At 38.8% G+C, this 25,303-nt stretch overlaps 1 protein-coding gene across 4 annotated transcripts in view; it reads right to left on the reverse strand.

The window, feature by feature from the left end:
- sbf2 (SET binding factor 2) overlaps positions 1–24,416 on the reverse strand; it is a 91,355-nt gene extending 66,939 nt beyond the window's left edge. For all 4 annotated transcript variants that reach the window (XM_034196928.1, XM_034196930.1, XM_034196929.1 and 1 more), the window contains exons 1-2: positions 24,260–24,416; positions 11,434–11,519 (exon numbers count right to left, since the gene is read on the reverse strand). In XM_034196928.1, coding sequence (XP_034052819.1) covers positions 11,434–11,519; positions 24,260–24,314 — 141 coding nt within the window. In that variant the 5' untranslated portion in view covers positions 24,315–24,416. The remainder of the gene's footprint in view (positions 1–11,433; positions 11,520–24,259) is intronic.
- Positions 24,417–25,303: the final 887 nt, after the last annotated feature.

Raw genomic sequence — 25,303 nt, forward strand, 5'->3', positions numbered from 1 at the left:
AAGGATGGAGACTTTGAGCAAAACTGGTAGTTTGACTCAACAACACCAGTTAATAACTGTTTGCTACACTAAATATTAGTAAATAAAACAATCAACGCTTTGTCAGAATTTAATTAATATGTCAAGAATATACACCTAAATAACAACTACAAAAGTTAATCCAATTGAAATACAGTCATCACTTTTGAAGGATAAACAGCAAGCAAATTGAAGTGGTAATGAATCAAATGGTACAATTAACTTTTTTTCCATTAGTGCAGCTTATATAATTGACCCCTTAACAGTATTACCATTATCTTTGTCTGTGCTTGTGCCTCTCCTAATAACTACGTTTTTGAAAAGGCGATGAGCTGTGACGGCTTTAAGTGTGCTCTTTTGCACTACAATAAGTACCATGACGCCTGCTGCAGGGTCACATCTGGCCTCCAACCCTAGACACCCTGCAGCTCGACCTTCACCTACTTCTGCATGTCTGTGGAGCTGTACTCCTGCAGCTGAGAGAACAATGAGAGGTACCTATCGCTGAGTGCAGACTGAATGCAGTGCAGGTCAGAACCTTGGGGGGTAAGCGGCATTCCTGTCTGCTACAGTTAATATATAAACACAGGGGGCGCCAGAAAATTCAGAAATTGTTTAATTTAACACATTGGCTCTATTTACAGATATATTAAGTTTAATGCATTATACACTTGGGAGGTCCAAGTTATTTTTAATGCAGTATTCTGGTTATTGAAAGGAATGGAAATTTGAATCCTCTTTTAGTGTCACACATTAACAGCACAGTGAAATGTAGGCTCTGCATTTAACACACCCAACGAGCAGTGGGAAGCTTTAATATATATACAGTGCTCTGGTTGCAGTGTGTTGGTCAAGTGCCTTGGCAGTGCCCAGGACAGGACATTTTGACCCGTCATTTAACTTAAAGGTCACCTATTATGCAAAATCCACTTTTTCTTTATACATAAACATGTGTCTCCTCTGTGTAAAGAGATTCTGAAAGTTTCAAGAAAAAAGATTCACCCACTTTTTGTCCTGATCCATTTATATAAAAACCTCTCTGAAAACGAGCTGATCAGATGTTGGCCACTTTATGATGTCATAACGATTTTTTGGCTTGTGTAACCATTAGCCAATCAGCAACCAAGGTAACACCCGCCCACCTCAGAGACATGTTTTGTATATATCTGAGACCTATTATATATTGATGAAAAACAGTATAATAGGGGAACTTTAATACAATAATAAAGGACAGTACTTAGTCTGTTTGGGGACTTGAACATCACTACCGACTGAGCTCCTGCCATTGTTTTTATTTATCTTTTACCACATTGTGACAACTTTTTTTTAACTTTTATCAGCTGACGGAAGGTAAACATGGTTGTTATTTTCATCTATTCTGTTAAAAGTAAACACATTTCTGAGCACATGGCGTGAACTGAAGAATGAAAGAACAAGGTAAACAGCTTTGTCCTGAGGTTGTAGATCAGTACAAAGCCCCGGCCTTTAGAGAACAGTCAGATAATAACTGGTAATGACCTGGCTGTGCAACAGGTGCTTCCTCTGCCACGTTGTGGGGGCCCTTGATCAGTTACAGTATTCAGTTTCACTTTTGCCCATAACAAGCTCAGTTCAAACCACAATAAGGTTTGTTCCTCTACTGAATATAGGCTAATGCAGTGTGAGGAGTAAATGTCGGTAAGTGCAGTACGTGTCAGTGTGTTGAGAGAGTGTGTTAATGCAGAGGAAAACACTAAACTAAAGCTTCACGCCCTTAACCCTCAAACAATTGTCTGTGATGAGACACTTTGTTTATTCAGTAATGAATATGTTAACTTAAGATTGCCTGCTTGTCCACACAGTAAGCTCCTCGATGGTAACATGTCTTAATATGCAACTTCCTCATGGTAACAACTTCTTTAAAGATTTACAGAGGACATTTGTGGCTGAACCTGTCTCTGCGGTCCTGCTTTGGGTCTCGTCATGCTGCTTCCCTGATGGCTTCCACAGGATTGTAGCTGACATCCTCGCGGATTCATCTTCTTATTACAGACACATGCATTTCCTAACATTTGGTCTATATGCTGTAAAATGTATTATCTCTTCGATTTACACACGGCATCTATTGCACGTCTGTCCGTCCTGGGAGAGGGATCCCTCCTCTGTTGCTCTCCCTGAGGTTTCTCCCATTTTTTTCCCCCCTTTAAACTGTGGGTTTTCTCTGGAAGTTTTTCCTTGTACGATGTGAGGGTCTAAGGACAGAGGGTGTCGTTTTTCTAATACTGATATTCTGAATAATCTGTGCTGTTGTATTTGCTGTAAAGTGTCTCTACTGTAGGCTATTTTTATTATATGTACAGCACTTTGGCTCGACCAAAAATCGTTTAGAAATGTGCTATATAAATAAAACTTGATTTGATTTGAAAACTATCAAAGTAAAACGATACAGCTGGACCTCTGTGTGGGCCACTCTGAGCAACTATATTTCTTTTATTTTTATGGTAACATTGCTTGTCCTTAAAAATATGTCAAAGTTAGAAGAAAAAGAGAAGTGGTTACTTACATGTATACTGTGAATGGTTCCTACTCAACTGTTATTTCTCATAAATTAACACAGATGTACATCACATCACATTTCAATCTGTAACTGGTTACCCATAACCATTTAAATATATACATCAATTTGTTTCTTTAGTGATAAATAGTGTAAGACTCCAGAGCACATCCGTCCTCCAGAGGTCATAAAGCTCCTCAAAAACTAAAAAAGTATAGGGTTTGACAAGTAACCAACACTGCCATCTAAAGAGACACTCACTCTTACTATCATGGGTACAAATGTCAATGGATTACAGCAATGTAATGTATAACAGCATCATAGAAATATGCTGTCTGTGGCTAACACGGCTTTAACAAATCTGACTATTTCCCAACTTCAAACACCCAGCTCAAGTCAATAAAGTACTTATTGTTGGGTGAAGATTAGCAAGTTCAGCATTCAGCAGTTTAGACCATATTTCACGAATGCCAACATAAATGGGAAAGATTACATTTGAGATGTATTACATGGAGATAATTAGTATTTGTATTACTACTCATATATACTGTATGTATGTAGGTGTAAGAAGTCTCTGGCCCTGGTGTTAGTAGCAGTCCTTCACTTTCTATGAGAAACAGTGGCTTTCACCAGTAGCCGGTTAGAGGGATGTCTGGAAGCAACCAGTTCTCTAAATGGGAGGAAGGAAATGTACAGGAGAGCATCCCAAAAGCCACAGTATAACTTATCACTTGTCATCGCACCTTTAGTGTTTTGTTTGTTTGTACTCTCAAGAATTTGGTCTAACAGGAAATAACATTATTTGTGTGTATATGAGAGAATAACAAGGGAAAAACATTTAATCCCCCCTAGAAAACGATAAACAACAAACCATAAACAAAAAAAGCTTCTAATGTACTTCATCTAAAAGTGTGAATATGTAGCTTAATGCAGCTTCATTTCATCCAGTGAATTCCCATATCCTGGTGAGCTCTCAGTGTTTTCAGTGTGGAAAGTCCTGCTGGCTTGACATCTCCAGCTTTGTTTCGTGATGTGTTTAGCTCCACTGGCACACAAGCATTGATTACTCATGTGTGGATCTTCCTGACAAACACATGATCACATTCTCCACCCCCCAGGCTGGGACGGCATCCTGCTGGAATGCACTGTTTAGATTTTCCCTCATAGTTTAACAAACATCATAAGAACGACGTGCAGTGCGACATGTCAAGTCATGGAGTCATTGAGTTAATCCATCAAGTGATTTAATTAGGCTACATTCTTTCATCCGTTTGTGGTTTGAGCCTCGCACTGAGTAATCAGGGCTGCTGATTATGAACACTGCAGTTAAGCTTTGTCATGATTTGCTTTTTCAACCTGTTCCGACAACAAGGCCAGATGAATGACTCCTCGCAGTAATAAGTGATATTCTTTCTCAAGTGAACTGAAACTGACCTAGGTCCAGAGGCTAAGGTCACTGGAGCCCTGAAATATTCTAGTTTTGAGACAATACGTCTTGAAATAATTCCTATTTAAATGTTCAGCAGTCATATTGACTAACTACATGACACCAACGGTTTACACATTTTTTGAATAACTCAGACATTCTTCCCGGAAGTGCTCAGCCACGTTCCGCATTACAGGAATTGGGGGAAAATGGAGGAGTTCAAGAAGTCACATTTCCAGACAAGAGAAATTACACAAATGTTTAGAGTCGGGTCAAGTCGGGTCAAATTCTTTTATCAGAGGAAGTTGGGCCCCAAGAGGACATTTTTGAAAAATAACTATTTGGTCAGATAGAAACAAGGAGTATTATACAGTATCAGATGTTAAAATTACAGTATATGAAATTGAATTAATTTTCTTTATGTACTGCAAGCAAACTATGCCTACTATAAACTGAACAAACTTTAGACTATCCTCGGGTTAGCATAGTGCAAATGTGATTTATTTCTACCTGCTGTGTTTGATTGAATGGTAAATGGGCATTTCCATTGCTGTTCAAAAGTTTGAATTGGAAGAGGCAATTAACAAAAGCCAACAAACTTCATCAGGAAATAGATGATGTCAACATTCACATCATACACATATTGCTACAATCATTAGTTTTCTGACTTATCAAATGCACATTGAGGATTAAATGGATAATTACGCTTGGAAGTCATATGAAAAACGTTTTAACTCGGGTGTAGCTGACTGCTAACTGACTAGCTACACAGCTAAAGTAGGAAAAGGGAAAATGTGACAAAATCCATGAAAAGTAGCCTTTGGGTTTTCTTTTTTAACAGTACAGAATGTACACATTTTTTGACCGTAGTGAGACATATCCATAAACAAATGATAGATTGTGCCCATGTTGTCAGCCTGGTTTTGGAAGATTGTTTTAAAAACTTGATTTGGGTTAACCACCGACCACCATCTTGGAAGTTGTCGATGTCTGACAATTCTAATTTGGGTGAAAAGCGGAGAGTCTCAGATGAACTCTGGACGGATGAGAGAGCAGTAAGTAAGGTATCTAATAGACTGAAACACTCAAAAGCATACCCTCTTCTTTTACAGAGCACCAAGACATCTATTGTAAACTAAGTATTTTGTTACAGTTACATTTTAAATGTCTTTTCAAAAAGGGAAGAGGGAAGCAAGCTGTGGCTATTATTAGAGAAGCCTCTTAGGGCACTTCCATATTTGCGTTCGTTTTTGGCCATTGTGGTGTCTACTTGTCTAAATGTCTTTCTCTCAGTAACAATTATGTTTATCAGTATATATTTGAGCATGCTGTGGGACAAAAAAGCAAATGACCGGCCTGGTATGCGGTCAGAGAAACAACTCTGCCTGCCGAGCTGACTGAGTGGAACAGAAAACCCACACCGCATACTGTGTGTCGGACTGGAGCAGCACAGGATTACTATTGTTCAGCGGGGCAGCGTCTCGCCCACAGCCACAACATGTGAGATAGAGATAGTCTGATTATTAGGATGAGCCTCCCACTGTTTTCTCTGTCACATGATTGTAAATGCTACAAGCCTGGTGAGGTGACTTGGTGACCTACAAGGTGAGGTCAGGTCGACTTCAAACTTCGGACACCCCTAAACATAATGCTTCGGGGCACGGCTGTTGCTGGTATAGATGCATACAAAAAGCAGCAAATACTCAAGTGGCAGAGATAGAACCAGCAAATATAAAATGCACAACCCTTAGCTTTCGCCAAAGTGTTTTGTGTCATTAAAGCAGCTTCCCATCTTTAACTTCCTGTCTAGATACATGGCATCTTACTGTACACTGTGCACTTGTCTTTAACACTTTAGCGAAGCTGATCCCAGCTGATTGTAATGTAGCAACTGAAATCCATTTCACATTTTTAAGACCGTAGGCTTTGAACACAGAGTTGCTAACCTGCTGAGGAACATGACTATAGTGGAGACAGCAGTAATGGGTCTGCTGATAGAACGCTGTCTGCAGGCTGTCTGACCCTCATGTGCAACACTGGACCGTTCTTTTGAATGTGTGTGACCTCTTGGGCATTGACGTCAAGGCATATATTTTCACCCAACACACAAACAAACATATACGTACAGACTGAAGGCCAAGCCAAGCATAAACAGCTATCCATTTCTGTTTGTAAATATGTCTGTTTAAACACACAATTCAACAAAATATTTTCTGGCATTGATTTGACCCATATTGCTCCAACTGTGTATAAATAAGAAGCATGAAGGTTTCATTGAGGGGAAGTTGACAGTCAAATGTGTTATTCAGCTTGCTGGTAAGCATTGTGAAAAAGCTAAAACAAAAAACCTGGTGTTTGTTTCTATAAACCGCAGCCAACACTGGAATTACGCTGGATAGATTCAAAAACCTTATGTTCATCTGGTTGTTTTACAATGTGGACTTTATACTTGCAATGCAATTTATAACCCCCATTAAACATGAATGAGCATAATCCTTGAAACAAATGAGATGAGTAATAACAAAGGATGAGTCTACAACTCACAAAGCTACATTTGACACCAATATGTTGTCTACAAACAGCGGATGTAATGAACAGTCACATACTTCAAGCATTAAACAGATGGTGTTGTAATTAAACAAGCAGACTCTGCAATTAAACAGTGAACACTAAAGTAATTCCAGGAATTCCATTGCCATTTGTGTGGCACATTTCATGGCTTTGCTAGCTCAATAACGTAGGCTTAAAGCTAAAAGTCTAAAGTAAAACGAGCATGACCGGTCAGTGTTAACTCAAGGCATTGGTGGGCTAGTTGCAAACTATACAACTTTTGTTGTAAGGCAAAAAAGCAGACACAACTGCCCATGCAATGAAACACAAATTAAAACTCTCCTCACTACAGAAAGAGAGATCACCATACTATTTTTGACTATTGTGCTCTAGAGTACAATAAGCTAAGAAAATAATAATAAAATACAAACAGCCTCATTGACTCTGATTCATGTTTAGGTCAACCTTTGTGTCTTTGTCGTTAAATCATTTTAGAAAACCAGAGCTCAGCTACTTTTGTCTGTCACATAAACCGTGTCCTGCGAGTCATATCAAAAACTGAAATAACTAAAAAGAACAATACAAGACGGAATAAAGGAAACCTTGCACAGGATTAGGGAGTAAGTACCATTCTCTAACCATAGTTTGGAATATTTTACTTCCATCTAATTTTTATAGATAACTTCCTTTCTGAAATGTGCCTTATCTATACATACAAACAATTTGAGTACTATCTAGCGATGTAACGAAACCAAAAACTCACGGTACGATAATATCGCGATAAAAAGTCCACGGTACGATATTTATCGCGATATTGAAAAATAAAGAAAAAAAATTTGAATGTTTTTTCTTACATTTTTTTTTCTTTATTAAATAATACATCTGATTTGTACAGCATTTTAGTAGGATAGTAGTATTTTAAAGTGTCAACAATATAATAATCAGACCCTGCAAAGAATAAATCAAGTTTCACTTTAGTTTTTCAAGTAACTCAACACTCACTCACTCACTCACTCACTCACTCACTCACTCACTCACTCACTCACTCACTCACTCACTCACTCACTCACTCACTCACTCACTCACTCACTCACTCACTCACTCACTCACTCACTCACTCACTCACTCACTCACTCACCATCATCAAGGTTATCTTTTAGGAATATGAGCATGTCCACATTTCCAGGTAGAAGCTGGGATGTTTGGTCGTTTACAATATCCCCTGCTGTGGAAAAAACTCTCTTGCTTGGTACTGATGTTGCTGGGACAGAGAGATATGCTTTGGCCATGGGTGACAGCAGTGGGTCAAACTGTGCATTGTCTCTCCACCACTTCAAAAACAATACAGTTTTTGCCAAGAAGGTGAGGCTTATTGACAGGGCGAGATATAAATATACTGTTGGTACTTGTCAATGTCTCTAGGTATGTACATGTAGCCCTGTAAATACGATGTCCTTTTGTTATCTGTTGTTTTATGTTCATGTTGTAACCTAACTTGCTGCCATGTTGGACAGGTCTCCCTTGAAAAAGAGATCGATGATCTCAAATGGGACCATCTGGTTAAATAAAGGTTTAAAAAAAAAAAAATTATTTAAAAAATAAAATAAAATATATATATTTAAAAAGAAAAAATTAAAAATCGCGGTAGATTTAGTCAGTCTCACGACGGTATTGAGACATTTAGCGATATCGCGATATTCGATATATCGTTACATCCCTAGTACTATCTAAAGTGCCGCTGTCTGTTTACAGTATATCACGAGGACTGTGTCTTGATACTGGGGGGAGAGGTGATGGAAATATACTGGGGGCAAAACTTACAGACCTCCATCTACATTTACAGACCTGGCTCATCCATAACAGATGAGGATTTGAGCTGGTTCCTATCATCATCGTTTGCCTGAAAAGATTAGAAACACATTTTTCCTGGCACAAGTTGTAAACGCTTTTTCTTGGTGCATTCCTCATCTGTGGTTATTTAGTTTGCTGGGGGCCTGTTGTGACCGCAAAATACTTTTCGTGCTCAGCTTCATCCACTGTTTTCTACAGATGTGTGCCTCAGTGTTTGCAAATGAGTCATTTTCTTTTTCATGGAGTAGAGAAAATCTGCAAATAATAATGGTTTACATACCAGAGCAAGACAAAGCCGAAATGCCAATTGCTTAGCCTTAGTGGGTCTGTTAAACACTATGGTGTATCTTCATTAAAGCTTCAAAGCTGGAATTTCAGTCATTTGGCTATAGACCAAAGTTAGTCACACAACATAGTAGGAAAGCAAAAATGTCAAGAACAACCACCTCTTTCCTGTCCTTGCTCAGTCTTCTGGGTGCTTTATCGTAGAGAAAACTCAATGTTATCCAATATTCTATACCGTCCATATAGTTGTGTCTCAGAGGAACAGTTTTAACAAATATGTGGGGTTTTGGCCAAAAAAACACGTAGCATTGAATGCATCCTCTCGTTTCAGCTTAGGTTTACTGTTTCAATGAGAACCATCATGCATTGTGCTTTCTCTGCACTCTTGGGATTGCAGCATGTCTCAATTTCATTCTAGGCTGACACATAATGATGAAGCTCTAACTTCAGTGGGATGGAATACAAAGAATGCACACACTCACACACAGGCACAAATAAAAATGCTATGCAGGATATAAATGACATCTGGAAACTCTAACCTAATAGAATTAGCGAAACTTGTGGTGGTGTTTCTATATTTAAACTCTATAAAACCACAACAGGATACTTGAGGGATGATGCTGAGAGAGTACAGCCACCATGGCTCATCCCTCAGAGTCACTGCAAGATCAAAGATCAACGCTAGGGTTTCCGCCTCATATCAACAACACATTCAATCTCCAAAACTCTAGACAGCAGTTTATCTAGACAGGATATACTTCGATTTTTTATTCAAGCATTCACAAGGACAGTTTGTTGGCTTTGCGGTACACTATGTTATACCTTCTATAGAAATACTGCTCATCTCTAAAAGTCTAAAAGACACTCTTGACTCTTGCGTCCCCAGAAGAATTGCCTTATTAATACCACAAACAAGGGTCATTGTATAATAGTTGTTTTTGGACTGTTTCTGCACCAGGCAAAACCATTCGGCTACATTAATACTTACACTTGGCCATCCTTAATCAGTTATAAAAAAGGCAAATAAAACCTTATACAGAATTCATTAAAAAAAACGTATTTCCAAACCATGTTAAATGGTTTAATGTTAAACTTCTACATTTGCAAATACTGAAATGTAGATTATATTTGTCTTTTCTTTAAAAGTATCCTGTCTTTGTGAAACAATTACCTCATATGAGATGTTGAGGATTGTCTGTTATTTAGATCGACTCTTCACATTTCTCTTGGCTTAGATATCTGACCCATATTATGCAACAACTTGGCCTCTACACCTGCTTGTGCTCTGCATCACTTGGCTCCCAAATATCTACCTATTAACTTCACCAAACACAAAACGTACCGTCAACTAAAAAAATAAGAAGATTTGTTTTGGCACCGCATTTACAATCCTCTACAGCTACAGTATGGATGCTTTAAATATTCCCTGTTTGCGGATTTTTGAGTGTCATTTTTAGTGCTGTATTGAGAAGAGCAGAATGTAAATGTAATACTACAGAAGTATGTGCTGGATAGGACTTCCAAAGGTTCAAGCACTGTGTTGGGATCTCAAGTCACTCTGCTGTTTTCTCTTCTTGTCATTTGCCAAAACCCTTCTGCTTAGTCATTAAAAGCTTATCTGCAGAAGCCAATATAAATGAATAAAAACAGATACAACACAGGCGCTAATGTTCTGTGCAGTATGATACTGTTAACTGCTAATGTTGCCCAAGAGATTGACAGTTTTTCCCAGTCCTGATAAGCAAATATTTGGCCATCCATTGCACTGTCCATATAAGGCCGAAAGACCCCATGGGGTCGCCGTCCAGGCAGCAAGAGAAGCAAATATTCCCTTAATACTCCTGAAGAGGAAGATAAGAGACGCTCAATGTGACGTAAAAAAAGATTCTGTGGACGAGGGTCCCGAATTAGGGAAGATGTAAAGTATTTAAAACAAACCTTTGGGTAAACAATCATTATGCATTTATCTGAAACAGGAAATGCCAATATCTGCTGGGGCAAATGGGTTTAAAAACATGAACATTCCCGGGGGAATAATCTGTCATTTTGTCACCAACACTGAAAAAGCCAGCCATTTTTCTGAGACAAATATTTCCTATGTTATGCAAAAAACATTCTCAACTAACATATCAGGAAGCTGGTGATGGGTAAGGGAAACATAGACAAGGACACTCACTCACTAACCAGAAAAACACTGTACAACCTGGGCACATTCAAAATGAACTTGTTCCAGAGATGTTGTCTGCCCTCCTGTTATGAAAAAGGATGTTTGTGTGATGTGATATCGGTCAATACAGCCGCAGAATGGCCAAAGATACAATAATGTTTCAACCTGTCGGACGCCAGTCTGTCAATAATACTTAGAGTTTTAGAATTGTAACCAATCAAAAAAAGCAAAGATAGGCAGGTTAAATATTACAATGTTCTTAATTAAATGATTAAATGTAGTACTTTTGTAAGGAGAAGCAAAAAAGTTCCTAGTAATTATGAATGATTGACCGATCCACTTTTTATAAGTAATGATGTTTGTATTTCTCATTTGATAAAAGGCTGTAACACTATCAGGTAAAAACCCCTGGTATTCTGAACCAGTCTGAATCATATCCAACATGTTACAACTATATTTAGATTAAAAGCATTTTAATGTCACCTGACAGCAGCATCTTTGTGCTCCTGTTTTTCAGTTTCGAGAGTTTTCTTTGAAATACCCAGGAACCAATCTTTCTTCAGTTTAGTTGTTATGAGTTTATAAGAGGCTGTTATCACTTACCATCTCCACCCCCTGAGGAAATGCAGTTCCATCCCAGTCCTTTTTGGGGAATCGCTGAATAATTTTTCCGCATCCCTCCCCTGAACCTGCAGATAAAAAGACAAGGAGATTTGTCAGTAAGTGAATTGCCACAATAGAAGAAAAAAAACAACTCGGTACAATCCTGGTGGGAATGATTAACTCAAGCTGGACCAAAAGGAATGTGGCCCAAAGTGTGAGATAAAGGACCAACACTACTAAAACAAAAACCCCACTGGAGTAGAGAGACAACATTTTCTTTTTTTGTGAGAACCCTCTGACGAGCGATTACCGAGGGGATACAGAGTCAAAGGTAAACCAAACAGGACAAGGGCAATCTAAATAGCCTTACTACAAAGTATTTATTATGTGTCATACACATGTTATGTATGTATAGTATGTGTAACACAAAGGCGTACACACTGACAGTATGTAGTTAGTGAGAGAAAGACAGCTGGATACTGATGTATAGCAGGTGTAGCAAACACAGATTTTCGAGGTTAACCATTGAAAGCTTTTCCAGTAAAATAAATCCCTCAGATATTTCCCTCAAGACCCCATATGGCTGTTTCTTGCAAAACTAAAAAAAGCCCAAATTGGCAGTAATAATTCATGTCGAATGAGTGCAAACACAACACAATATCTATTTAGGACTTGATATATGACTGCAACATTCTTATTTAGCAATCTGTAGAGCTAATAAATGGGAACTCTATCTAATTTAGGAAAGAATGCCATCATTTAACATGCCAAAAACTACATTTTAAGATCCATTTCACAATATGCTCTTTTGATATCTGTCGCAATGACTTCATCTCAACGTTATTTTTAAACGCTTAGTCACTCTTTGACAGCTAGGACACACTTTCTATTAATCTGCCAAGGGAATGTTCTCTAATAAAGAAAGTAAGAGACACATATTGAATACATGTGGCTCATTTCTTGAAATCATTGAAGTAATTTGGATAAATAATGATATGGGGATTTTGTTTACGCAATCAATGAAAGCACAACTTCCCAATTCTAAGCATTTTGATTAAATATGACCTTTGTAGAAGAGTCACATACTGCATGCTGCCAATATGTTCAGCCTTTGAGGAGTCTTAATCATCTGTTTATATCAAACACCGCATTCTGAAATATTTGGAATTCATATGAATTTTACCATCTGAAAAAAATTGGATTTACTCTACACATGTTTTAGCTCTGGTACTCAACCCAGGTCAAATTGCTTTATTGGTCAGAGAAATTAAAATCAACATACTCATAACCTCCTGTGCCTGTAAAATATCATTTGTAACCTAAAGCTTTGGCTCAAAACTATAAAAAACCTTCTCCATTATTAAAAGGCATGCAGAGACTCTTGTAAGGATATTCTATATCAGGGGCAGAGTGTGAGGAGGACACACGGGGCCACACAGCCTAGCATGAATAGCAAGGTTAATTCCTGCGGTGCTGGTTGTCAAAACTAACAAACCCTGAACAGAAATTGTTCTGTCAAGAAGACAGTGAGACTAGTCATCATTAGAAGCACACAATGGCTTTTTTAAATGTAGGAGTTAGTGTTAAGAGTTTATGATGAGCAGAAATCTCAACCATCCTACAATCCTTTTATTGGTTACCTGTCAATTTTAGAATAGAAAATTAATAATAATAGTTTATCAATAGATATGAATTCTATGAAACTGACTCATTATTGTGAAGCAACATAATGTGTGTTCGTCTCTTTGGGAAAAGCCAGTGAAAGGTTAGGTTGATATTAATGTGCGTAAGCTTGCCCTTAACATCTAGAAGACTCTCCACTGGCGCTTTTGAGCGCTTGTTAACGTTGCTAGCAGGAGATGTAATTTAAGGCCATTTATGATTAAAATCACTTAAAATATTGTGGCATTTGTAATTTTTACTTAAAGGGGACCTATCATGCAAAATGCACCTTTGTACGTCTTCTTTTATACATGAATATGTGTCCCCGGTGTGTCAGGGAACCCACCAAGTGTCAGAAAACACAACCTTCTCTCTTTTCCTCCATACCCAAAATCTGTAAAAACGGGGCTTTAACGGATCTGATACAGACTGATACAAATTTGAAAATAGTCTGACGTCAGTGACGAGGAGCTCCGCCTATATGGCCAACTCTCCACCAATCAGGGGAATGAGAGGTTGCCGTGGCATGGTAACAGCATAGTAACATGACACTCGTAACTCGGCCCCCTCCTTTGCAGGGGGGCGTGGTCAGCTGCAGCGCATGCAAAGACATGGTGGAGGAGAGCAAAATAGAGCGAAATGAGGCATGGCTAAAATGCATGATCTGTTTGGTATTTTGAAAAAGAAAACATATAAATATACCTTATATACAGGGCTGCACATAACTGGTGCGCAGGTGCGCATGCGCACCTCCGCCAAAAAATGAGCACCGGGTCATTTGAAAAAAGGCGCATTTGCGTACCATCATTGAGAGAGAGAGAGAAGAGAGAGAAGAGACAGAAGGGAGAAGAGAAAAGAGAGAAGAGAGGAGAGAGAAGAGAGGAGAGAGAGAAATATATTTGTGAGTTGCATATGAACTCAGGGTCGGCTCCGTAGCACTGGCGTAATAGATGTTCGCCTAGGGCGCCAGATCCGGGGAGGCGCTGCGCTGTCAGCTCTGGGAGGGAAAAACAATTTTTTGACCGTTGGGGCTCATCCTAATTTTCGGCCTTGATGTAACAACATTCATAATTAAGTAAATGTAACACCCTTTTCACCCCGGTTACACGTTTCATTTGCCCTGTATGATGGGCGCTGTAAGTGATGAAAATGGGGGATGTTGGCTTATCTGGCACCCGCAGCTCACAGCCAAAGTGCGAGTGAGCGAGGGAGAGAGGGAGGGTGCACCGGTTCCGGCGCTGTTGTTATTAGCATCTGGTGCTAGCTGCTCTAACGGATATAAGAAGAAGATGTTTCTACAATAATGTGGAGGGAGAATCCTCTCCAGTCAGACTGAGGCTGATAACTACAGCTCAGTGAGGTAAATGACTCAGAGTGTTTAGATAGTTCACTTTAGTCTAAGTTATCTCAGTGGGTCTCAAACGTTTTGATCACAATTTATGTAAACACATATTTCCAAGGCACTCCTTTATAATTATTGGGATAAACAGGTTTGAAATCATTCCAATGCATCTATAGGACAGTAAACCAAAAATATCCTTTAAAACTGGAAAGATAAAAAAAAAATGCATAAATATATAAATGTTAAGGTAAAATAAGATATGAACAACAACAATAAAATAAGTTACATTAATTTGTTATTGGCTATGGTAGGTTATTGGTTATGTTCACATACTTATTTGATTACATCCACTTGTCTAAGATGACAACAGAGACTTTCGACCCAAAACCAGCTGTTGACTTGTGGATGCAAGCAGCTAATCGCAGACTCAACCAGAGAGGAAGTAGTAGGCCTACATCATCAGCTACTATGTCTGACAGAGAGGAAGACAGTGAGGAGAACAGTCAGGAGAACAGTGATGACAGCTTGTAGGATTACTGGTCGTGCTAATGTTGTCTTGTGTTCACCTCTGCATGTGTGTTCTGTGTTCACCTCTGCATGTGTGTTCAGTGCCGTGTGTCTGGCAAATAAAGTCAAGACCCCTCAAAAGTTACGGTTTATTTCATTTTAAGGATGAGCACCAAGCAACATCTCCAGGTGCTCCTTTGAGAACCAGGGCAAAAAAGTGATGTGCACCCCTGCTTATATAGGTATGGCCCTACAATATATTATTCAAATATAGCATGATAGGTCTCCTTTAAGTTTTTGCCAATCACTCCATTTCAGCAGTCCTATATCTCAACACAGGCAAAAGCCATCACTCAGTAAAGTAGTTAGCAGACATAAGAACCCCCATTTCACAGTGTGGAGGTCAGAGGCCATGTACAAGGAAGGTGAATTGCTTCAGAGAAACAGGAGAATGAAGTTCTTCACATCATCATAATGACAGGAGGTCCTTAGGGTCGGCTGCAGCCCTCCTGCACCAAGTGCCTTAAGCCTGCTGTCAACAACTCCTTGAAACCTTTGTCAAAGTGAGACTGGAGGTGCTTTCACACCAAGTACTTTTCCCAGGAATAGTTTCCGGAACATAATTCCCCGGAACTCTTTAGTTCCGGAACTATCTAGTAGATCGCGTTCACACCGAAGTCCCTGAGGGAGGATTACGCAAATGAAGCCGCTGACGTCACTTCTTCTGCTCTGGGTTAACTGGCAGGCCGCAAACAACTTCACGGCGTATACTGCCACCCGAAGTCCCGGGTAAAACACCAGAAGCGCCGACACCTCCTCATCACTCCACCGCTCCCATGTTTTATTTTGTGTTGCCATAAATTAGTCTCTCTCTGTTGGTGCGCTGGGCTAATGCTAATAATGCTAATGCGAGCAAATAAAATGGTGGCTTCAAAATACTTTTCAGAGTTTTACGGGGCGTGGTTTGCAAATTGGAACCTTTTCCTCCCCAGGAAAGTACCACCTCTCTAGTAGGGACTGAAAAGGGGTGAAAAGGTTTTGGTGTGAACGCAAAATCCCAGGAACTATCGGAACTATTCCTGGGAAAAGTACTCCGGTGTGAAAGCGCCTAAGGTAAGCATGATGAGGCTCTAAGGTTTGTTGTGGGACTGCATGTTTGTTTGTTTACACAGAAGGGAGCTGGCTGCTGGTTATATGTTTGCCGTTGTTTACCAGTAGAGGCAAGCAGAGCGTGTGCAGACAGACTGGTGGTAGTAGAAAAACATTCTGTCTTACGTGTCTTCAGGTCTTTACAGCTCCTCTAATTGAAATCACATGCTCCAACTGCTCCAAGTTCAAATTTTCAGCCGCGAATGAAAATAAATGACAGAATTCCTCGCATTCCACAAGGCTACAGTGTTATATTAAAACAAGCCGTGCTTCCAAACACTACCCCCCTGATGGCTATAAAGAGCCCCATCAAAGAGGATAATAGAACCCAGGCCTGAAGAGGAACATGCTAATTTGGGCCTCCGCTAGCAATATGGGAGGGGGAAAAAGTCCTAAATCAAGTTTATTTATTTATTTTTTGGCAGAGGCAATTTCAACAGCAGGATCAAACCTGTTCAACCCCACGGCAAGCGTGTAAATGTTTAAGAGCGCGGCTCATTTCCAGCTGAATGGAGAAAAACCTGTGTCTCGTTCAGCTGGACAATGGATCTGTATCTCCAGCTTTCTAATGAAATTCTATATATATATAAATGTACATATTGAAGTTTTTTCCTGAAATGGCTTCAGGGATGTATTTTTCAGGCACAATAGCTATTGGCTAATCTTCAGCCTTTAATATATGCCGTTAGAGATTTGCAGAGTCCAGTACAAACACTGGGTTTCCTTTATGAAGTGTTGTATGCACAGACTTAACTTTATTTGTATCTTTATTAGTAAATACAGTGTATTGCACACATTTTTGTGAACTTCTATGCATTTCATAATTTCTTATTACTAAAATAAGAACGGTTCATTTACGAGGGTCCAGAACCAATTTTGAACTGATAACATACATTCTTGCGGAGGTTTGCGGCTTGTTCTATGTCATGAAACGGCTTATAAAAACCCAACTTTTGGGAAGCATGAGTCAGATATAAAACATTCTGGCTGCATTAGTAGTTTAACACCTTTTAACCTAGTGGTTTGTTCTAGTGTTTAAGAAAACTGTCCATAGATTTGGTTAATATGAGATGATGGCATAAAGAACATAGCAAGACAATCTTTTTTACAAGTTTTGATTTGTTTGCTTTGGAAATAAAGAAACTATTTGGTAAATATGTAAAACAAACTATGCCTATTTAAGCTGGCAGCATCTGGTTTCAACACAATAGCGGCATATAAGTGCGTCCCCTACAAAAGCAAATGTCATAAGCTAATAAAATACTAAAAAAAAGAAACAAAATAAGAAAGAAAGTTTTTGATGCATTCTAAATGTATCGTTTCCCCGTCATAGAAACCCAACTGAGACCGTCTGAACACACAGAAAGATATCTGACTTCTACTTTGAAAGATTGAATGAGCTTAATAATTTATTGCCGAGTTGTGTGATTTAGCATCTCTTCAAAAATTGAAAAACCAGAGGAAAAGTTGTTTGTCTTTCTTGATTAGAGCAGATACTCCTCTTGGAATAAAAATAAATCTCTATTCATCTTCCCGATTTATTTTCCTGCTGTTTCTGTTGATTAACGCAGCAAAATGCTCATTTTTACCAAGTATGGGCAGGCCACCAGTGGAGTTGACGTAACATTCACGTCAGCCTTAAGCATGGTTTTGGCCCAGTTGTGCACACAGGTGGACTGTTCTGGAAACAAGTTAACGGATAGAGCTTATACACTCTCCTCCACGCCAATATTAAGAGCCAAGTTAAAAGGGCAAATCCACCAAAAAACAGAAGTAATAAAGCGAATTCAGCCATTAGGACATGGAAGATGTCTTCACATCTGCTGATACCGAATTAGTGTAGACATTCATTAATCGTAGACATTTTGTAAGATATAAATCCACACGGAGTTGAATGCAGAGCTTCCAGCTGTCGATTATATAACGTTGGAGCAGCTACATTTGTCTCATTGTTATCATCACTCCAGTCCATCACTGTGGTGCTGAGTTAAAGGACTGTTTCAAATTCACAAATTTAGAAGACATATGTAAATTCTATGTCAGATAACCTTTTGCCTTTAATCTTTAAGCATAGTAAATCCCAGTTAGGCTCATGGGTCACCATTATCAGGAAGCTGACCTGTTCTGGCTGTTCTTATGATATGCAAAGAAAGGTTTGCATGCCAAAAGGTTATCAAAGATAAGCAAAGCATTTTGTGTCAAATTCGGGAAGCTTTCCACCCTCCAAAGACTGCTGCAGGGCAGAAACATATGGAAAAGAATGGACAATGTCCTAAGGTCATGGCCAGGTCATGATGTTGGAGAAAATAAAACATATCAGCCAGAAGAGCTTCACAAAATGAACATATCACAGACAAGGCAGACCTTTTTTCAGCTGCCCCTTAAATAGTTTTCCATTGAGAACAATAAATTAAACACATTTTGACATTTCACTGACATCTCAAGTGGGTTTCCATGATCAACTTTAATATCTTTAAACATATCTGGTTACATGATATTCTTATAAAGTGATATTCAGAGTTCAGAACAATATCCGTGTCCAACTTTTTATCAGTTTAGATATTGCAGTCATTAAGTCTCATCAGATTAAGGAAATGGTTTCAGAGAAAGGGACTATTTGGATTTGTCCCTATTGAATTCCACCAACCAATCCCATCTGTAATTGTATTCTTGCCTCCTAAAGTGTTATGACTTAAATGTTTCCTGACATGAACTTTAGCATATTTTGCATAACCACAGAAATCTCAAAGCTCTGATAGTATAACACCTTATCAACACTCTGGAAAAGTAACTGTTGCCAGAGGAGTTTCCCTACATATCGGTTTTAAACTCTACAACAGGGAGGAAGGAACTCCTCCATTGTGGTCAGGATGCCTTTCACCACAGTCTGAATCCAAACTAGAAGCTGCCAAGTTCAAAAGAAAACAATCAATGGAGGCGGAAAATCCAAGATGTAAAATAAAGGCGAAACAATTCCACATCTGCCATCTTACTCACAGTAACAACTTTAATGTAGCCTTTTTGTGCTGGAATAATACCAGGACTTGGACCAGGATTGACCTCAACCAGGATTGACATCAACATCTGAATCATGATAAATGAAATACAGGGTTGAATAGATAGATGTGCAAAACTAAACGTTTTTCACCGTTGGATAACTTAAAAAGACTAATGGATTTGCAGTGGCTGTTATAAAGTGACAATCCACGTTTTGCAGTATGAAGAGTTTATATGCAAACACAAAAAAGGGGCGAAGCATTTTAATCAGCCAACTAAGTACACTTGTTATTCAATACATTAATATTCTCCTCTTTGCCTTTCAAATCATAGATGTATTTATATTGTAATTTTGAAGTAAATTATAGAAATGGTTAATATTACAAGTGTGAATAACCAAGGTTATCATTGTACTTTAATATCATTTTGTAAATGATAAATCGCCAGAAATCTTGGATTGAAATCTTAAAGATATGTTTTTATCAACACAGTCTATGGCTAAAAATGCAATATTAAATATAGAACAGCTGATAGAAATATAGCCTATGAATTGTTGTATGATTTATGGATTCAGCTAATAAATCTTATTCAAGAGGCTAAACTAAATGTACAACATGTTTATATGACTGCCAATCAAACCAAACAAACTATACAACTTGAATAATTTTAATAATCTAATGATTTAGAAAACAAACCACAGCACAAGGCAGCAATTCAAGATATACAAAAATAAATCTCCAGCTGTTGGAAGGGCTGGTTTTCCAAGTCAGTGTAAGCAAACAATTAGGGATGCTCCGATCGCCAATTTCGGGGCCGATCGCCGGAATCAGTATCGGCCGATACCGATCGCCAATCCGATCGAGTGGGCGGGGCCTAAATGGAAGATTTAATCATCACTTTAAATCTTCCATTTAAAGTGATGTTTAAAACTCAGTTAATGGGGCTCATTCACTGGAGCTTCCACAAACAACAATCAACTTAATTATTACATTCAAATTATGTACATTATTCAAGTTTACATTAACTTTGGAGAATAACACGGGAGAAATGAGCGGAAGCGCTCTCTTTTCCTCTCTCCCTCCCCCCTCTCTCCCTCTCTTGACAGCCTGTCAGTATCTCATGCAGCTCACTGATCCAGTAATGAGTGACCCGACAGTGAAGAATACATATATTTATAATGACTAGTTTAGCTTGTTCCAGAGATAAAATAGCTAAGTGTGTTATAACTCTTGTGTGTTTCGCTCCGCTTACCGGTCCGGCGGGCGGAGCTGCAGGATTTCTGCTTCACTCACGTTGCACACCGCTATTTTACTGTCTTTTTCGGACACCTTAAAATAATGCCAGACCGGTGAAGCCATTTTGGCGAGCTTGTTTTGCCGCACACAGAGAAAAGTGTCATGTATTTTACGTCATGCGATCGGCTCTCGCGATCGGCATGTTTAGAGAGCACCGATCGATCGGTAGAGAGTGAGTATCGGCCGATCTCGATCGGTGACCGATCGATCGGAGCATCCCTACAAACAATATTTACTTTATGGAATTATTTTGCCAAATGTAGTACTTACTAAAATAGCAGAGATAAACAGTTGGCAAATATAATCTTGGATTGCTAATCAGGAGTTAAGGATTTGTTTATGCAACATATTTTAGATAAAGGTTTACAGAGTTTCTAAATACAAGAATGCAGCCTCAGCTTCCAGGCATCATCATAAACAACACTTTATTATCTTGTGAACACGTTCTGGATATTTCATCAATTTTAGACAAAGGAGTTGTGTGGTTTTATCAAACCGAGTTGGATCGTTCTATCAAACTGAACAAAATAAAAAGCATATTCTGAAACTTCTGGTTTAAACAAAAGTTAAGAATCTCTGAAAATGCAAGAAATAGCCCAATATTTCATACAATCTGTGCTATGTAGGCAGTCCCTTACATGTAAATGAAGAGACCATTGCAAATTGCAAGAAGCCAGCCCAAAGCAAAAACAATTGTGATTTTAAAAGAACTTGAAACTAAGCAAAAGGATCTGGTAAATGTAAGTATGACCTTCATTTTGTGTGGAACGAGACAAACACAAGCTCAAAACCACTTTAAAGCCAAATATAAGAAGGGAGACTACCATCAAAACAAACCTCAGAGACACCAAATTCCATAGTATTTCCACACGTAATAAGTAAGCAAAAAATAGCAGACACAAACATGAACCTTTAGACATCCAAATGCTGGTTTTGCTGTTTAAGAAAGGGTGTTTTTTTGCCAAAGCATTTTCCTTGTGGGTGTGCCAAGAGAGGCAGCATAAAAACAAACACTCTTTGAGAAGTTTTAACAGAAAGTCAATTCATGAAGCTTTCAGGGTTAAAACCTTGTGCGGAGGATTCTTGGTACAGCTTTTACAATTATGCCTAGGCATTATTCATTTAATCTGATAAAGAAATAACCCCACATTTAAAGCTTTCATACTTGCATCTCAGTTAGACATCTTGTGACAGTATCACATAGCCAAAAGGTATCTGCAGATGGAAAACTATTGCTCTTGGACATTTCGTAGAATTATTTTTGTTATTTTGAAAGGAATATGCTTTGTTACATAAACTGTTTCTGCATTCCAGACCAGGAAATGAAGACCATAAAGTTACAGAGAATAGAGACACGTACACAAGACTCTCCAAAAGCAGTTTGAACCATTAAAGACTGATGATATCCATCCAATAAACTGTTTGAGGAAAGCAGCTGGGCAAATTCCTCTTTTTCACTTGGCAAACAACTTTTTATGGCAAACATCACGCCAGACAATATATAACCCATTGCCAATAAAGAGAAACGCCACCCTACTGCAAAATGAAAATACAGAATAGAGTGCAGGCTCAATACAGACTGCATCCATCTAAAGCAGAATTTTACATTACAGTATTATTCTTGAAAATAATTCCAACATTTGTGGTTCATGACATTGGCCCCCAGGGAAGCATGTCCAATTTCTAATGGAGGAGTCTGCCTTACAGGTCATGCACTTTTACCATTTTCACAATTTGTACTTGTGTGAAGCACTAAAAGGACTGAAAACAGGCACAATGTGAAATACTGTTGAAATGTCATCAGTGTTTTGGTGATTATACATACTGTAGACTTTCCCTATTAGGGAATAGGACAAAAGTATTACATTGCAAAGACCAATGTAAACAAATCAATGAAGCTGGGTGCATAACCAGAGAGCAAGTTTACAACACTATTTTATATTGTTTCCTTTACTATGCGCAGTATTCAAAATATACGGTTATTTTACAGAGTATAAAAGCAATATTTTGATTATTGCAAACATTTAGATTTTACATTAACAATACTCAATTTTCTGTGTTAACAATAAAAAAGAATAGATGTGGAACTACTGGGACTGATTTACTTTCTGCAGTGTTATTATTATTCTAGTGGAACTCAGCCTATTGCTCAACAGATTGCATGCTTAGCATTATTTTCAACAGCTCCTCACATAGAAATCTAACAAGAAGAATTGGGTTAGGCAAGTGGAGCAAAAGCCAGTGCAGGGATCCCTGGTTTCTTTAATAACATGCAAAGTGTACGGGAAAATCTGATGTCTTGACCTGCATGCTACTGTGATCAGACTTTTTTCTATGAGCCAACTTCACTGCACATCATTTTATTATCCTCTTGATATCAGATATACAATTATTTTCATTTTCAAGTTGTGAGAAAATCAATTTCACTTACTTACAAACACTGTATCTCTGCACGCCTCGAACAAAAAACAATGTATGCACTACACTCGTAAGTATAATTCAACAAGGAGTTGTGTCCTACAACAAGGGTCGCATGTTGATGAGACAAATGCCTCTCATAGCACCTAAATAAACCACAATCTGAGATGGCAAACTTGTATTGCTTGCTCTCAACAATCAAGTTAATTATCATAACCAGTGGAGAATAAACTAACTCATGGCCCCTGACTGTGTCTTTTTGTGGTGAGACTGGCTAAACATTTAGACCTATCTGGGCACGCCAGGAATATTTTGTATCTGAAGCATAAGAAATGAATTTGCAGATGGTCCTGAGATGTGCAGAGCTAATGAAATATACTGTTTACCGATTGTGCATAGCAAACTATGGTGACTTAAGAGGATTCAGCTGCTCTGGGCCCTTTGACTTACATGGTGCTGGATGGACACCACTGAAAGAGGCTAAGAACTTTGTTTGTCCCCTTATGGCAGATAAGGCGAACGCTTTAGCTTTCTCCATGCTGCTCGCTGAGCAACAGTGCAGAGGTTTGTGGTATTTACAAAGAAGCATTTATCCTATGGATCATGTGATGAGTAAACATATGTGCAATGACAAAAGGGTTGTATCTGCTTATTGATGTATGTAATGTGTAACAAGGCCCTTCTCTTAGATGAAAAGAGGTTGTGAAGCTGGGCCTGAGGCATAACATGGGAGAGGAAGCATGGGAAGCTCCCAGTGAGGAAGAACAACTGGAGAGGAAGAAGAGGGAAGAGGATCTGGCTGAGCATAAGGACTGCCTTTCCTTGCAGCTGTATAACGTTACGCCCATCATGAAAAAGTGCACTCTTCCGGCAAAAACAAAAATAACACAACAAATCAGACAAGTGCGGCTGTAGCGGGTAAAAATAGACCCAAAGCAGAGCAAGAGGAGTAGCAAAAACACAAAACATGGAGTAACAAATAACAAAACGTGGATGCAACACTGGCTACCAATACTGTCATTACGTGTGTCAGTAAAACTAATATGATCAAGGAGGCACAATATTTGGATTTTAAATGAGCTTATGTGAGCATTATTCAGCAACTGTGTCCCTTACATTGGCAGTTAAACCTGACAGGAGCACGATCAACAGGGACAGGATGTGACAGATTTTGAATCTCTGAAAACTTTCGATTGATCCAAGTCAAATATCGCAACCTGTCGTGGGTAAATATCCACTGGTGACCTGCCCTCAGAAGTGTGTTTGATCTGTAAACACATGCCCGCCAGATCGTATTCACTATCTGGCCGGATTATGAGGGGGGAAAAGGAAAGTGTTTCTACTCTCGTCTGGTAGCTGTGTGGCTAACGTTAAAGCTAAGCGCAAAGCTATGTAGCATCAACATCATCACACACTGACTGTCGGCCTGCACACACACATCGACCACAACACTTACCGGCTTTCTCATGATCGTATCCCACGACAATAAAATAGTCAGCAAATCTAGCCATGTCTGCTGCTTTTCCCGAGATATACCAACACAATTCAGCATTTTTCCTGCTTCCCAAGCACAGCCATGTTTGACAGAAGGAGTGTCACTGCGCTTGCGTGCAGTAGCGGGAGACATCCATGGGCGTGGGCCCTCGAGTTTACAAATACAGCTCTGTGTCCCCCAACAGAGGCTTTTCCAGGCTCCACAGCAGGGGGTCCCAACTTTTTTACAGCCCCACACCAGAAAATACTGTATTTCACTGTATCTGTGGGAAATGTATTGACAACATGTCTTTTCACGTGAATACTGCCTGGTTACCCTTACGAAAATGAACTATAGTATTACTATAGTTTACTATAAGAGTTGTATAGTATCCTATAGTAAGTTTGTAGAGTTCTATAGTATTTTTCACCAGCTATCGTATTACTATAGTATTTTCTGTAGTGCCATTTTACTAGCTATAGTAGCCCTATAATATTTCAATAGTAATACTATGTATCTAGATCTTTGTAGTATTCCTATATTATTTTAAATATTATAACTATAATATATAGTGTTTCTGTAGTTGTTTTTTGAACACACTACAGACCACTCCTATAGTAATATGATATTGTCATAATGAATGCATATTATTACCATAGTGTACACTCCTAGAATTAATGTGTCATTTTTTTTTAACACACTGCTGTGTCAAAGGCAATTCAACACATTCAGTGTCATTTCTGAACTATTTTACACACATGTGTGTACGTAGAAAAAATAAAAATGCACATAGTCAACACATTAGTTTTGACCATAGACTGTATATGGTTTTGACTAACACTGGGCTAACATTGGGCACTGTCATTGGGCACTGTCCTGCCCAATCACGGTTGAGTTATTTCAAATGTATCATTTTTCAACTGTCCAACTGTCCATCAAATGTCCCAACTGCCATTTCACCTCTGGCTGCTGTGGAGGATGGATGTCAGCGGAGGAGAGTCTAACTCTAGGTAAGTTACAGAAACA

Source organism: Gymnodraco acuticeps, unplaced genomic scaffold (genome assembly GCF_902827175.1).
Source record: "Gymnodraco acuticeps unplaced genomic scaffold, fGymAcu1.1, whole genome shotgun sequence".
Classification (NCBI taxonomy): Eukaryota; Metazoa; Chordata; class Actinopteri; order Perciformes; family Bathydraconidae; genus Gymnodraco; species Gymnodraco acuticeps.